A 14,057-nucleotide genomic window follows, 5' to 3' on the forward strand; every position below is an offset into this window, starting at 1 on the left:
CTATCTTTGTCTTTTTAACCTGTTGTTGCTGCTGAGTCAGTTTGACATCCTGGATATATCCTTCAAACACAGACTGTAGACCCCTCTGTCTGTAAAATAAGACACCAAAGTATACGCGTTTCCTTAACTCTCATACTGACATCATTTTCAACTAGTCTATATACTTTAACAGCATAATAGAATTCCTGAAATTCAGTTATGGCTTTTGGTTTTGGTGCCCCCCCCCACCTACCCACCACTATTAAAAGATTTCTGGTGGTATCACTCACAGACAAAAAAGCACATTCAAATAAAACTGACAAGTAATAGAAACAACAGTAAATTACAGTTTAGCAGCTGGTGGAAAATACCCTGTCACTGCCACACCTGTTCTCTCCCTCCTTCACATCTCTCTTTGGGTTTTCTCCCAGTCTTTGTGCTGCGGGCTCAGCTGCATTACCCTATCTGTCCACCAGGTGTCCTCAGTGTGTTTCCTATACACAGTCTGCCAGCTCAATCCAGTTAAGCAATTATCCAGTCCCCTTTGTGTGTCCTGTCTGCCTGCCCCAGTTAGTCTCTGCTGCTTGTTTGTCCCTCGTGCATGAGTAGTCAGCCCTCCCATGTTTCCTTGTATGCTTTAATCTTTTGCTTGGTCCTCAGTGGAGACCTAATCCTGTCTCCTGGTCTACTGCTCTGCATTTGGGTCCCTACATGCCCTCCTCGAGGCTTGACAGGCTGTTTGCCTGGTGAAGTCTGCCACCTTTACCTCTAGAATGTTACATTTAATAGCAGTGTGAAAATGTGCGCACAAGGGGGAAGCAACCTGAAGGTATGAGGAAAATGTAAGTAAGGAAGTGATGTACTTACTGAGGGCATATCTTTAGCTCTCCCTGATGAATCCAAGAGCAATCAACAGCAGATGTGTAAGTGTAAAAAATGAAGTCTTATTGCGAGGTAAGTATATCCTCCCTTTAGCTTTAGGCATTATCATTGAGAGGCTGTTCTGTAATGAAATATGGGAGCCAAGCCCAGTCTAATATCTACAGAATGGCAGAATTTAAACAACAATTTCTTGCCAAGCAGATTTTGAGTTACATGTCAAAGTCTGTATTTTTGTTGCCACATACATACTGTGTATTACTGTAAATCCATTGACGTGCTGTGCTGGTCTCTATCAAACACAGGAAGCTGGCACAGAGAAGCTCAACAGAGCCTCTCTAAATGCATGTTTGTGTTGAACATGATTCCACCTGCTGATCCGTGGGATCCAAGACGCAACCTCACAAAGCATGTCTGGTAAACATGATAACAGCAGGAAGAGGTACAACATCTCTGGATAGTAGAAACTAGAGGTTTGAGTTGCCTTGTAAACAAAGGCTCCCACATGCCTGTGCTCAATTCACCACCACAGTACTTAAAGTAAGAGAACTGCAGTTATGTCCAGAGCTGCTGTCTGCCTACACAGCTCAGCAGTGTTACAGTCTCTATGCATTAATACACACATCTAAGCCTCCTGATGGCCATTAGGATGCTATGACGAAACTATGTGCAGCAGCATGGATTCTGCCAATAATTCCTGATAGGAAAACATGAATTCTCAATCTCTGTGAAATCAACAGTACCAAAAATATAGTAGCTCATAAGAGGGAAGGTAGGGTAGTGGAGGAGCTGCGCAGCAAACAGGCATGATCACATCAGTGGCTTGATTATGACATGCGTCAGGTTATAATGGCCACCTACATGAACCTAATTGGACGTTACTTGTCAGCTGACAGCCACACAGCTGCAAATGAGCCAGTGATTGTAAAGCATGAATGACACAGGTGATGCCAATCAGTTGATGCAAGCACTTTGGTGCACTTTCTATGCTTCAGTAAATGCCAACAACTGTTGTTGCCTACTGTATATGAATGAAAAATAATGTAACTGTTATGTCCGTGACTATATGTTCAGTTTTCACGAGTCAGTGATTACTTACTTAGACTTAGACTTAGTTCCTCCCGTTCTTATTGGAACATCGGGCGACGAGTTCCTTCCACTTGCTCCAGTCCCTGGCGACCCTCCTTGCACCATGCCAGCTGACACCCATCTCGCTTAGGTCTTCCTTAAACATCTGTCTCCATGTCTTCTTTGGCCTCCCCCCCTTCCTCTTGCCACCCTCAGGCACCCAGTGCATTGCCACACTCGCTGGCCTCTCTCTTGGCAGTCAGAGTACGTGTCCAGCCATTCTTCTTCTCCTGTCAGAGATCATGTCAGACAGTAGCGCCACCCCTGCCCTTCTCATCACCTCATCGTTGGTGATGTGGTCTCGCCATGAGATCCTCAAGATGGTTCTGAGGCATGATGTCAATGATTATTATCGAATAAATGTTGGTAGTTGATTAATCGTTTTGTCTCAAATGTAAGAAAATTGTCAAACAAAACTGCAACATTTCCCAACCAGAAGCCATTGTGATGTCTCCAAACGTCTTGTTTTGTTTGATTAGATATGTGTAACCCAAAGTTTTTCAAGCTAAACTGATACAAAACAGAGAAAAGCAGTAAACTATCACATTTCAGAAACTGGATCCAAAGAGTTTTGGGCATTTTTGCTTGATAAATGATCTTATAAACAGATACCTGCATATGTGTGCAGAATCTGTAGCACATGGGGTAAGGTTTTGGTATTGAAATCATTCTGGTGCCTGTTTGTAGTCCAAGTAGTATTGACCTATCTCTTTGAGAGGCAGGTAAACAGTCTGGGTGGAGAGGTGGAACACATTGGCAATCTTGTTACTCATGGGCTATTACCTAACAACAATTTAGCTTCATTTTAGCTTTTTAAAAATATATCTGGCCCTGATATCCGCTTGTTACACTGGATCTCTCAAAATATTGGCCGTTGCCCCCAGAGGCTAGATAGCTGATGGGTTCTGAGAATACATAATGAATCACTTGAATAAGTGCTTCCCAACCTTTTTCCTTAAGGGACCCCTTGATAGGACCCCTATCATTGAGTAAACTGACAACCCCTGACTAAGTGACAAATTAAATGGATATTTCATACTTTATTCAGTGCATAACAATAACAGTATAGAACAACTGATAAACTTTCCAATTAACCCGTCATTTACACAATAACTGCAGGAAATTTGTGTAGAACAAGTGATTTGAATGAATTTGGAGCAGATTATTTCCTGTGAATATTTAATCAGAGATGGATTTTCCTGATTTTTTGGGGAACTTTTTATAAGATTCTCAGTATTATGTATTCTCAAAATTTTAAACCATCATGCATATTTAATAGGCTTTTTTTTTTGTTGACAAATTCAGTATTTTCTTCTCCCTCACACTTGGCCATTTTTCTGTTATCTCTTTGGTTGTTATGACTGAGTACTTTTCTAATGTAGGTCGATGCTGTTTTTGCAGAGAGTGAAGACTCTGTAACTGTTCAGGTCTTTATTGTGCCCTTATCCTGAGAGATTTTTAAGTTTCTATTTTGAATGATATCTTAAAGGTAGGATCTGGAGGATTTTCAAACAAAACAAAATATAGACATATACAAATGAAATCCTGCTTAATCATCACCTATGGGCTTCTACTCATGTGTGGTGGTGACTCTGTTTGCAGAGCTCCTGCCCTTTAACTGTATTTTGATGTTTTTGTGAGCTTGGACCGCTTCTGGGTGGAGATTTCCCCAGCCAATGAGAGAGCGCAGGTGCCGTGCCCGAGCGTGTCCGAGCGTGCACCAGCGCGAGCCTTGCCTGAACCTCTTCTGTGAAGCCTTCTTCCGTACCTCCGGGCTCCGTACACCCGGGAGAGTTGAGCCTGATAGGAGGGGCCAAATTTGAATGTGTGTTTACAAACAGCAACTGGAAAATCCTCCAGACCCTACCTTTAACTTGAAAAATAATAATTTTGTTTAGTTTTCTTTACAGAAATGAAATCCATCCATACATCCGTCCATCCATCCAGTTTCAACCTCTTATCCGAAGCCGGGTTGTGGGGGTGGCAGGCCGAGCAAAGCATTCCGGACGTCCCTCTCCCCAGCAACGCTTTCCAGTTCCTCCTAGGGGACCCGGAGGCGTTCCCAGGCCAGATGAGATATGTAATCCCTCCAGCGTATTCTGGGTCTGCCCCGGCCCTTCCTACCAGTGGGACGTGTGCAGAACACCTCCAACGGGAGGTATCCTGATCAGATGCCTGTACTACCTCAGCTGACCCCTTTCACAAAGGAGCAGTGGCTCTACTCCAAAGCCCCCTCCGGTTGTCCGAGCTCCTTACCCTATCTCGAAGGCTGAGCCCAACCACCCATCTGAGGAAACACATTTTAGCCACTTGTATCCGTGACCTTATTCTCTCGGTCATTACCCATAGCTATGACCACAGGTGAGGGCTGGGATGTAGATGGACCAGTAAATCGAAAGCTTTCCTTTCTGGCTCAACTCTCTCTTCACCACAACAGTCTAGCACAGCCCCAGCATCACTGCAGACGCTGAGCCAGACTGCCGATCCATCTCACGCTTCATTCTACCCTCACTCGTGAATAAGCCCCCAAGATACTTGAACTCCCTCGCTTGGGGCAGTAACTGTCTCCTGACCCAGACGGGGAAATCCACCATTTTCCAGCAGAGAACCATGTCCTCAGACTTGAAGGTGCTGACTCTCATCCCGGCCATAGGCGTGCTGTATATTCTTATAAGAAGTTTTCTTATTCACTCTTCTCTGCTTCTAAAGAGCAAGATCAGTTCTTTGTTTTGGACCTTTTGCAAGCCACTTCTTACTTCTTCAATGAATAGATCAATCAGTACAAATACGTAGGTTTGTTTTCTAGTTTCAGCAAGTTTAACAAATGAAAATCATTCAAATCAAATCAACCATCTGCAACTGAGACCACAGAGGAAAAAATACCTCCAATCACATGGCATTGAGGTATATTGTAGTTTTCTTTAATCAAAACACAATGTTGGCACAAAATCTTTCTTTCTGTACAGTAATGTATGTTCACAACAGAAATCCCCAAATGTAAGGTGGGATCGCCAAACATGATGAGATTCATTTTATTACACAGTAAGAGTGAGCCAAATACATTTGTAAGTGCTTAGTTATGACAGTACATCAACCCATGCTATTCAGTTATATTCATTTGTAGAACATGAGTAGTTATGCAATGTACCAATTTGTGCTTTCTTCACTCCGTCCACATCCCTTCCAGACAATCTTTAACCTTTTTATTTGTGTTCCTCGGCTGTGTCACACTGGAGTTGTCCATCATTTGTATTGGCTGATTGCCCTTTTGGATCCTGAACACTTGTTGCAGCATGGTTTTATTGTGTGGCTGCTTTGACTGATGGCCTATTAAACCCAGGAACTCATAATCGTTTTCGGATCGGCTTATCTTAATTTCCTCATAGAAGTACTCAAACTGATATTTGTGGTAGTACATGTGGTTGCTCGTCCCTTTTGAAGTCATTGTTCTTGAGTGCAGCAGTCTAATTGTCAGGCTTCAAACTAATGATAGCATTTTGTCTCCAGCTCTAGCTTTCTGGCTCACTTAAAACAGTGGGCATCAAAGTCCCCAAAAGAAAGACAGACAGCAGGAATCTCACTTTATCTTCACCCCATGTCATTCAGTAGTCAAATCACAGTACACAAAATGCTGGGTTTTACAGAGCTCTAGTGTAAACAACACGATATCAGCCAAATATGGAAATGACAAACCTGCTCTGGCAGCTAGAAAGTGCTTCCCAGAGATACAGTACACACACAAGCTGCAAGTGTCTCACATTAAATGGGAAAAGTACAGATCTCAATACCCTTGCACTACACTTGTAAACATCATAAGGTCCTTTCAGGAGGGAAACAGGAAAAAAATAGTTTCCGAAAGCAGCAGATGACTGAACAAAAGCATCTGAAGGTTGCCTTTGTGTGTGTTGGGCATGATGACACGTCCACTTCTCCATGCATTCTGTGATCAGTTCATGAGGAATGATCTTTCACAAAGCATACACTGAAAGGCGAAACAAATCTCACAATGTCTGAAAAATAATAGCCATTAAAGAGCCAAAACAATGTACAGCACATTATACAAAAGAGAAACCCATTTCTAATGCAACTAGCATTAATCATCGCCAGGGCGGTGCGGTAACTGATGTACAGGAAATGACTGACATCTAACAGAGCTTGCTGCCAGCTCACATACATTTTTTTTCCTCCGAGGTGCTCACGAGAAGAGCCATTTTCTGATTTTAACAATACCCTCAGTGCTGTGAATGGCAGAAGAGCAGCCAAGCTCGCAACACCCAGAATTTTCTCATTAATAAAAAAAATCCGCTTGTTACTTTTTCTCTGATAGTTTTTGTCTGATATTCTCTCTGTAACTAACCATCACTCTGCCACTCGGTTCATATGTCAAGGCAGTTTGCCAAGTGAAAAAAATGGGAACAGCAGCAAACTACTGTGTTTGTTTCTTATGAGCAGAGAAAAGCAGACAAATGATTGTCGTGATTTTTTTTTATTTTTTTTTTTTTAAGTTGGCTCATGATTAAGAAGTCACACTTTGATTCCGGCGGGTTTCATCAAGGTGTACAGCTTCAAAAGTTGGCATCTACAAACCATGTCATGTCCCTCTGCACTGGGAAGAAAAAAAAACAACATTTCATCTGTGTAGGTAAAATGGCTCTTTGGAACATCCTTTCCATCCTCGTTATCCCAGTCAAGGCCCCAGGAGCTGTTAGACGTGCGTCTGCATGCGTTTCTGCAGAGGCCTGGTGAGGTCTGAGTTCTGGGAGGAGGACTGAGAATAGTGGGAGGAGGACGAGGCCGAGGTCTTGCTGTCCTTGTCGAACTGAACATAGCCGTCCTGCTTGCTGTAGCTGCTGACGCTGCTGTCACACTGTGTGTCGATGAAGGAGCTGGAGTCGCTGAGGGAGCTCCGCTGAAACTCCCGCTCGCACAGTTCAATGGAGCTGCTGCCCATGCCCAGGACAAAGCGCTGGCTGTAGTCGTACAGGCGGTTGGGGCCAGCACCCAGGGTGTTGTAGATGTTGGTGAAGGACATGCCGGTGGGCACCCGCTGCTTGCCAACGGTCATAGTTCCAGCGGGTGGGCTTCGGACTACGTCGGGAGTCTGGCTGGGGGCCAGGGACATGGTGGGGGTGGCGTGGTGCTCGTTGAAGGTGTTGACACTGTAGTAGCCGTTGGTTGGGTCCTTTGAAATGCAAAAGAAGCAAAAAAAAAGAAGAAGTATTAAAAAGTTGCAGTGAGACAATAAACAACCTAGATTCTTTTTGTTTTGATTCTCTTTGTTGCTCCCAACAAATGAATCAATGCTTTCATTTTACTCACAGCTACATTTGTGTAAAAGCCATTTAACAGAGTGCATCTCTAACTCAGCACACAGAAGACATGAAAGTACAAAACAAGAACTGGTTTTCTCATCTGTAGCTTTCTCCTCTGAAGGTCAAAAGTAGGCCCGCAAACGGTAATTAGAAAATGGGATGCTGAATACAATAAATTAATTAATAAACAGGCTAATTTGTGAAACATGAAAAAGCAGATAACATGTTTTAGTAGTGTGAGTCATCTGCCTGTGACTCAGAAGGCCTATTCATTTAATTACTGCTCTGCAATATCCACTTTTGTGCAGTGTTTATTGCAGGATATGTTAATACATTTTATTGTCTGTCGAATCATATGCAAGACTGGACAGCATTGTCTGTCACTTTGCCTGCCTCTCTCTCTGTCTCTCACCCTTTTTAATATTGTGGTTTAACATAAACTGACTGTCTGCGACTGTGAGGAGAGGACAGCATAAATGTAGGTTGTGGCAGCAGAATATCAGCCCAGTCGCCAACAGAAAGAGTTGGCACTGTATGTTTCTGCAAACCATGAATACATCACATTGGCACGTTTCATATGAATAATATCAACATTTCTAGTTACGTAGTGTATGAGCTGATATTGTCATCAGGAGGTGGAGGGGATGGTGGCTTTTTAGGGACTTAATGGGGATGTCTTCCAGTTCCACATGTTGCTGTTTTTCCAGTGAGGATAGTGCTACAAAAAGTAGTTGTATACCATGACATACCTGCTTTTCCAGCAGGGATTCTGCCCCAGAACTATTTTGGGCCAAAACATGATCTGTTCATAACAATAACCAAGTGGTTTTTGTGCCTATACCAGGGGTAGACAACCTGTGGCTCTGGAGGCTTTTTAGCCCTCTCCAATGGCTCACTCTGGCTATGACAGAAAAAAAAAAAACAAAAAAAAAGTTGCAAGGTGTTTTCAACATTTTTAATTTCTATTGATCAATGCTGTAGGCCTGAAGCAGGGGTTTCCAAACTTTTTTGAGTGGGGGCCAGATAAAACAATGTGAAAATACCTGGGGGCCAACTGATTCTCGCATCAAATGGGTTAAAAAAAAAAAGAAAAAAAAAGTGAGACGAATGAAACCATTTTTATCATTTAATGAACTATTACTACTTGATGCCTGTCTACAAACTGTATGATAGTCCTATCATTGTGAGGTGAAGTGTAAAAATGCAAAGTGATCTTGCTCGATTAACCATTATTGTGTAAAGGGCCACATATGGTATATTTTGAAAGTCAAGCCACGGGCCAATTAGAATTGGTCTGCCAGCCACAATTGGCCCCCGGGCCAGACTTTGGACATGTCTGGCCTAAAGTGATTCTGACATTCTCCAATTGTAAAAATGTGTAGCCTATACTGAATAAATGTTTTTTTTTTAAAACAAATTTTGGCAACTAAACTAAAAAGTTTCCTAAAAATGAAAAGTTTTGAAAGAAAACAGAATTAAATTGTGCATGAAGAGATCCATTGGCTTTTACCATGAAACTTTGCAAAGTCAAAGATCCAAATAATCATAAATAGCCCACTGCAGTGCCACCTGGTGGTAAAACATATTAATGAATGCTCATTTAGACCTATTTGTGATGTTGACAAGCTAATTTAGATTTAACAGGCTGTGTTACCTTCATTATAAGGCTTGATATGTTTTGCGGCTCCAGATAGTTTTTTTAAATGATTTTTGGTCAAAAATGGCTCTTTTGATGATGAAGGTTGCCGACCCTGCCTAAACCTAACCACACTTTCACTACAGCGTATTCAATACAAATCTGTTACATAAAATGCAACATAGACGTACAAAGACGTACAATGCCAGCATTTTTTCTGGTGACTGGCTTGAGAATATACAGTACAGCTATTATAGCTATTATAATTATTAGTATTGTACCATATTGTACTGTTGTACATGCTTTATCTTTTCGCGCCTTGATTATTGCAACAGCCTTTATTCCTGTCTTGAACAAAAAACCTTGCAAAGACTCCAAGCCAAAAAGCACGACCACATCACACTGATTTTAGCCTCTTTACGTTGGCTCCCTGTTTGTTTAAGGATTGACTTTAAAAGCTTATTGATTACTTATAAGGCTCTTCATGGCCTGGCTCCAGATTACATTTCAGATTCTTTAGTCTCTTATGAACCTCTGCGTAGTTTGAGATCAGTGGGCAGAGGTCTTCTGCTTGTTCCACAGTCCAGACTGAAGACCAAAGGGGACAGAGCTTTTGCAATCAGGGCCCTGAGGCTCTGGAACGATCTGCCCGAGGATATGAGGCTGTCTGAGTCACTTAAGTCTCTCCTAAAAACATACTTCTATCGGAAAGCATATCCTGACTTTATCCGAGCTGTCTGTCTATTTTATTGCTGTTGATGTTATTTCCCATTTATTATCTTGTTTTTAGTTTTGGCCTTCCTCATTTTATCTTTTAAAACCCTCACAAACCTCATAATCTCTCTCGGTTCTCATTTCCAGTCTGAGTGACATTACATACATCAAGTGCAATAACAACATCTGCCTCTTACTACTGATTATTATTTATTTTATTCTTATTTATTGGTGATGTGATGAAGGTAATTATCTGGGTTGTCACCTGTTGTTCCTTTTAACTTGCACTGTGTACAGTTGTAGCTTTTAAATGTCACTGCACTGGTACAATGACAATAAAGGACTTCTTTTTTATTCTATTCTTTTTTTTTTTTTTTATATATACAATGCTGTAGTAGAGTTCACAGAATGAACACTTGGCTCACAAATCTGCTACATCTAAATCCATGTCACAATAATCCGGGCTGGATCCCTCACAATGCCAAGTAAATGTGGTCTTCAATACTCTGAATTTAATTTTAGGCCAACAGAAGAACATTTACTGAATTATATAAGGTGTCTTTAGAGAATAGTATAATAAGATAAACAAAACAAGACACAAAGTTGAAGATATTTTAAGAACCGAATAGATTCTTGGTATTAGAGGAAAACATTCAGGAGCTATGAGTCCTGAAAGTCGCCCACTCCACATACCCCGATCTGCCTCTGCACAAATGTCTTAACAGAACGTCAAACTACAGGTTTTTAAAATCAAGGTCATACAACTCGATTTTACCCATTACTAATTTGCACTACTTTGTCTTGTGTATCGTACGTGGGTGTTTTCCATTGTCACTCAAAGTGAGTTTTCAAAACTGAATAATACAGCTGAACCTACAAGTAAGGATACACTGTTCTGGTACAACTTCTTACGAAACAAAAACTGCCTCTCTTTGGATTGCCCTTGACTAAAAGCTGCAATTGCCACATATGTCAAGAAGTGGCACTCGTTGAATAGGGAAAGCCTTCAAAAAGTGTTTGAAAGAGCAGAAAAGAGCTCTGTGTTCCACAAGTAAAACCTAAACTCTGGATCACAGACAAGAGCTTGAAAGCTGTAGATTTTAAGTAAGTGCAGTTTAATAGAGCCTATATATGGTCTATGTGTGTTGTGCAACCATGTGTTGTAAAATGATAAATAAAATGAACCTTGAATAAGTGGTTTGAAAATGTACTCAGGAGCTTGTTAATTAAGAAAATAAATCAGTGCCATGAAGTGACTTGGCTGCGGTATTGTATATTAGGTAGGCTGACAGACTTTGAGGGATTGGTTTACAGTTTGACTGAATTAAAGATGCAAAATGAGTGGCCTAAGCCACCCTGAGTGTGAGTGTGAATTTAATGTAAATGCTATGATGCAGTATCTCAGCAGTGGCTGCGCTCAAAGGGCTCTCTACGCATCACAATTCCGTCTTGTTAGTTCGTTAGTCCAAATTTCACCTGCTTCTGCAGTCAGAAAGACCATGTCAGAACTGTTCATGCTACAGCTTACCAGCTAATTAGCTATCTAGCCTGCAAACGGACATTAGCAGTGTACTTTTCCCTGGTGGATGTTTAGTAGCCCATTCAACAAGCAGAGGTGGAACACAATGTGTCCATGTTCGGCCATTTGAAGACCATTTGTGGTTGACACGTCATGCCCCTGTACAATTAAAGAAGAGAACAAATTCCAAATACATTTCTCCCTTTTTGATGCTTTTTAATTACTTACAGAACAGGTTTCTATGCAAGCAAATCATTCATTGTAATTTCAGTTTGACTTTTTGGTGAGTGCGTTTATATCTCCAAATGAAAAAGTAACAGGAGAGAAAGCTTGGTCAGGGGAAGGGCCAGACAATTGCCCCTTTGACACGTCCTGTTCAAGGCAGGTATGGCGGGTTGTTATTCCGCCTCGCTGTTCTGTACAAAAGGTACAATCGTAGAATGGGAGGACAGAGTTGTCTCACCTTTAAGCCAGCAGAGAAGGTAGTAACAGAGCCGAATCAACCTCTATGTAAGAAGGACAGCCGGCAGGACGGGATGGGTGTGATGTGATTTGACAACATGTTATATGTGCGAGCCAGTGAAGAAGCAGCCAGTACCAGTAGGCAGCTAACTCAAATAAGAACAGCAACTAAAAATGTTCGCAAATTGGGGAGACAACGAGGCCTGGGGCTCCTTACACTCTGAGCAGAGGACAACCTCCATATAACAGGTACGGTAAAGGATTGTTCTCTTTCAAACATTTGCTCGGTATCTCACTATGGGGTACAGCCCTCTGCGTATTCCTCAGAAGTCCAATACCATTAGCAGTGGTAACACCTGCATCAGGAGGAGGAACATTCTCTCCTAACAAAAGGGGGTCATGCAGTGTCACCTGCTCTTTCACAAACCTCTTCCAACTTCAACACAATTACTAACAGGACCATTAGCTTAACAGTCCACAGACTGAGCTAACCATTCGATCGCAGGGCACTAATTTTTCCGTGGCGTGTTGCATACGAAGTCCCGACTCCTTGGCCATAGAAATGCAGGGTTAACTGTTAACTGCCCCCATACAGTAACACCAGGCACCTAGCATTAGCTTAGTCACTTACTGCCGGCTGCTCATTTCGGCTCGCTGGTGGGAGATGACGAGAAGTCTGAGAACTCAAATACTTTGGCCAGCAGGACTTCATCCCTGCTCATGCAAAGCATGGTTTTGCATATTATGCCTTTGTTATTGTTTAGAAAGTGTGTCTTATGTTATATGTCACACTAGAGGCGGACACTGCTGTGTTACATGTCAAGCCCACCATGCCTCTTTTGCTTCTGGAAAGTCAGCATACTGTTTAAAATTACACTGAAGCACCACTGCGTAAGCTGGTGTAATAAATGGTCTTCATTGTGGCCCCATCACCGGATCTCTGTATAAAAGGGCTATTGAAACATTTAAGGTTCAGCCCAAAGCTACAGGGGTCGGGGGCATGATCCCCTGGGAAGGTTTTTGTTCCCATTCACAGCAGCAACATGCACTATTTTCAAGCCATTTGAGATAATAGAACGCCCAAAAATCTGTACATAATTTGAGAAAACACGATAGCTCAAAGGCGTCAAAACTCAAGCAACACCTATAGTATTTAGAATAATTTTATTTAAGACCAACTCCTTTTGGATTGTTGCCCATCAGGATCATCAATTGTTGCCAAGGAAAAAAATAAACCTCTAGAGCCCACAGTCTGTTGTGCAATTGTATAAACGAAGCAACCCCCTCACCCCCTGCTCTGCTCCTGAACCTGAAAACCTTCCAAACCTGTTAAGATGCAGTGAACACTGTGATGTTAAACACCAAACGTATGGAAGCATGCATCGACTGTTGCAGACGGCGTCATTACTGTCAGCTGCCTGCCTGATAAACTGGCTAACTAATTTCTTTGCAAGGATTCCGATGTGGCAGTGCTGAGCTGTAAATTGCTACGAGGCAGCAGAGAGAACATGGTAGACTAAATGAGAGTAATAAGGGTCTTATCAAACCAGACCTAAATCATAATGCTCCTGCTATAGAGCTAATGGAGAAATACAGACATAGATAACTTTAATGGTTATCTCTTCCTACTAATTTTCCTAGAGGGTTCAATAGGAAAATTAGCAGGAAGATGCAACCATTTATCTTTCTCTTTGTTTATCTCTCTTGTGTGTGTCCCAACCTGCAGGCTATTACACAAATTGAATTTGTGAGATCTTTTAGGACGGGCAGAAAACGTAGCACTTGCCCTTTTTCTTAGATTGGCATTTGTTGTAAGCTCCCTAATAGTCGACCAAACGTTAGTTGACCAGAACAGCAGCAAAAAGGTCATTAGTTGGCAAGATTTCATTGGTCGCTTAGTTGCAAAAAAACAAAACAAAACTAACAAACAAACATGAAACACTATTAGGAGCTGCGCCTTGTCAAAATAAATCAAAACCTATATAACTGGACCATGTGGGAATTTAATTTGAAAGGACAGACACAGGAAGTGGCCACGCTCAGCAGTCAGACAGGAGTCACGTTACAAACCAGTTACAGCCGACAGATATCTGTCCCTTCTTCTGTAAATATTCAGTCTGATAAATATGGAAAAGTTGATCATGTTAGTGCAGGGCTACCCAGAGCTTTACATCTGTCCCACAGACGACAGGCCTACACACTTATAAACAGCTCCTGGAAGAAGATCAGCTCTGCAAATACACTGAACAAAAATATAAACGCAACACTTTTGTTTTTGCTCCCATTTTTCATGAGCTGAACTCAAAGATCTAAAACATTTTCTATACACACAAAAGACCATTTCCCTCAAATATTGTTCACAAATCTGTCTAAATCTGTGTTAGTGAGCACTTCTCCTTTGCCGAGATAATCCATCCCACCTCACAGG

At 41.8% G+C, this 14,057-nt stretch overlaps 1 protein-coding gene across 1 annotated transcript in view; it reads right to left on the bottom strand.

The window, feature by feature from the left end:
- Positions 1 to 4,900: 4,900 nt before the first annotated feature.
- The window catches only part of kirrel3a (kirre like nephrin family adhesion molecule 3a), a 299,880-nt gene continuing 290,723 nt past the window's right edge, over positions 4,901 to 14,057 (bottom strand). Inside the window, exon 16 of the mRNA XM_050034328.1 lies at positions 4,901 to 7,168. Within this exon, the coding sequence (XP_049890285.1) occupies positions 6,692 to 7,168 (477 nt within the window). The 3' untranslated portion in view covers positions 4,901 to 6,691. The remainder of the gene's footprint in view (positions 7,169 to 14,057) is intronic.

The sequence above is a fragment of the Epinephelus moara genome, chromosome 3 (genome assembly GCF_006386435.1).
Source record: "Epinephelus moara isolate mb chromosome 3, YSFRI_EMoa_1.0, whole genome shotgun sequence".
NCBI lineage: Eukaryota > Metazoa > Chordata > Actinopteri > Perciformes > Serranidae > Epinephelus > Epinephelus moara.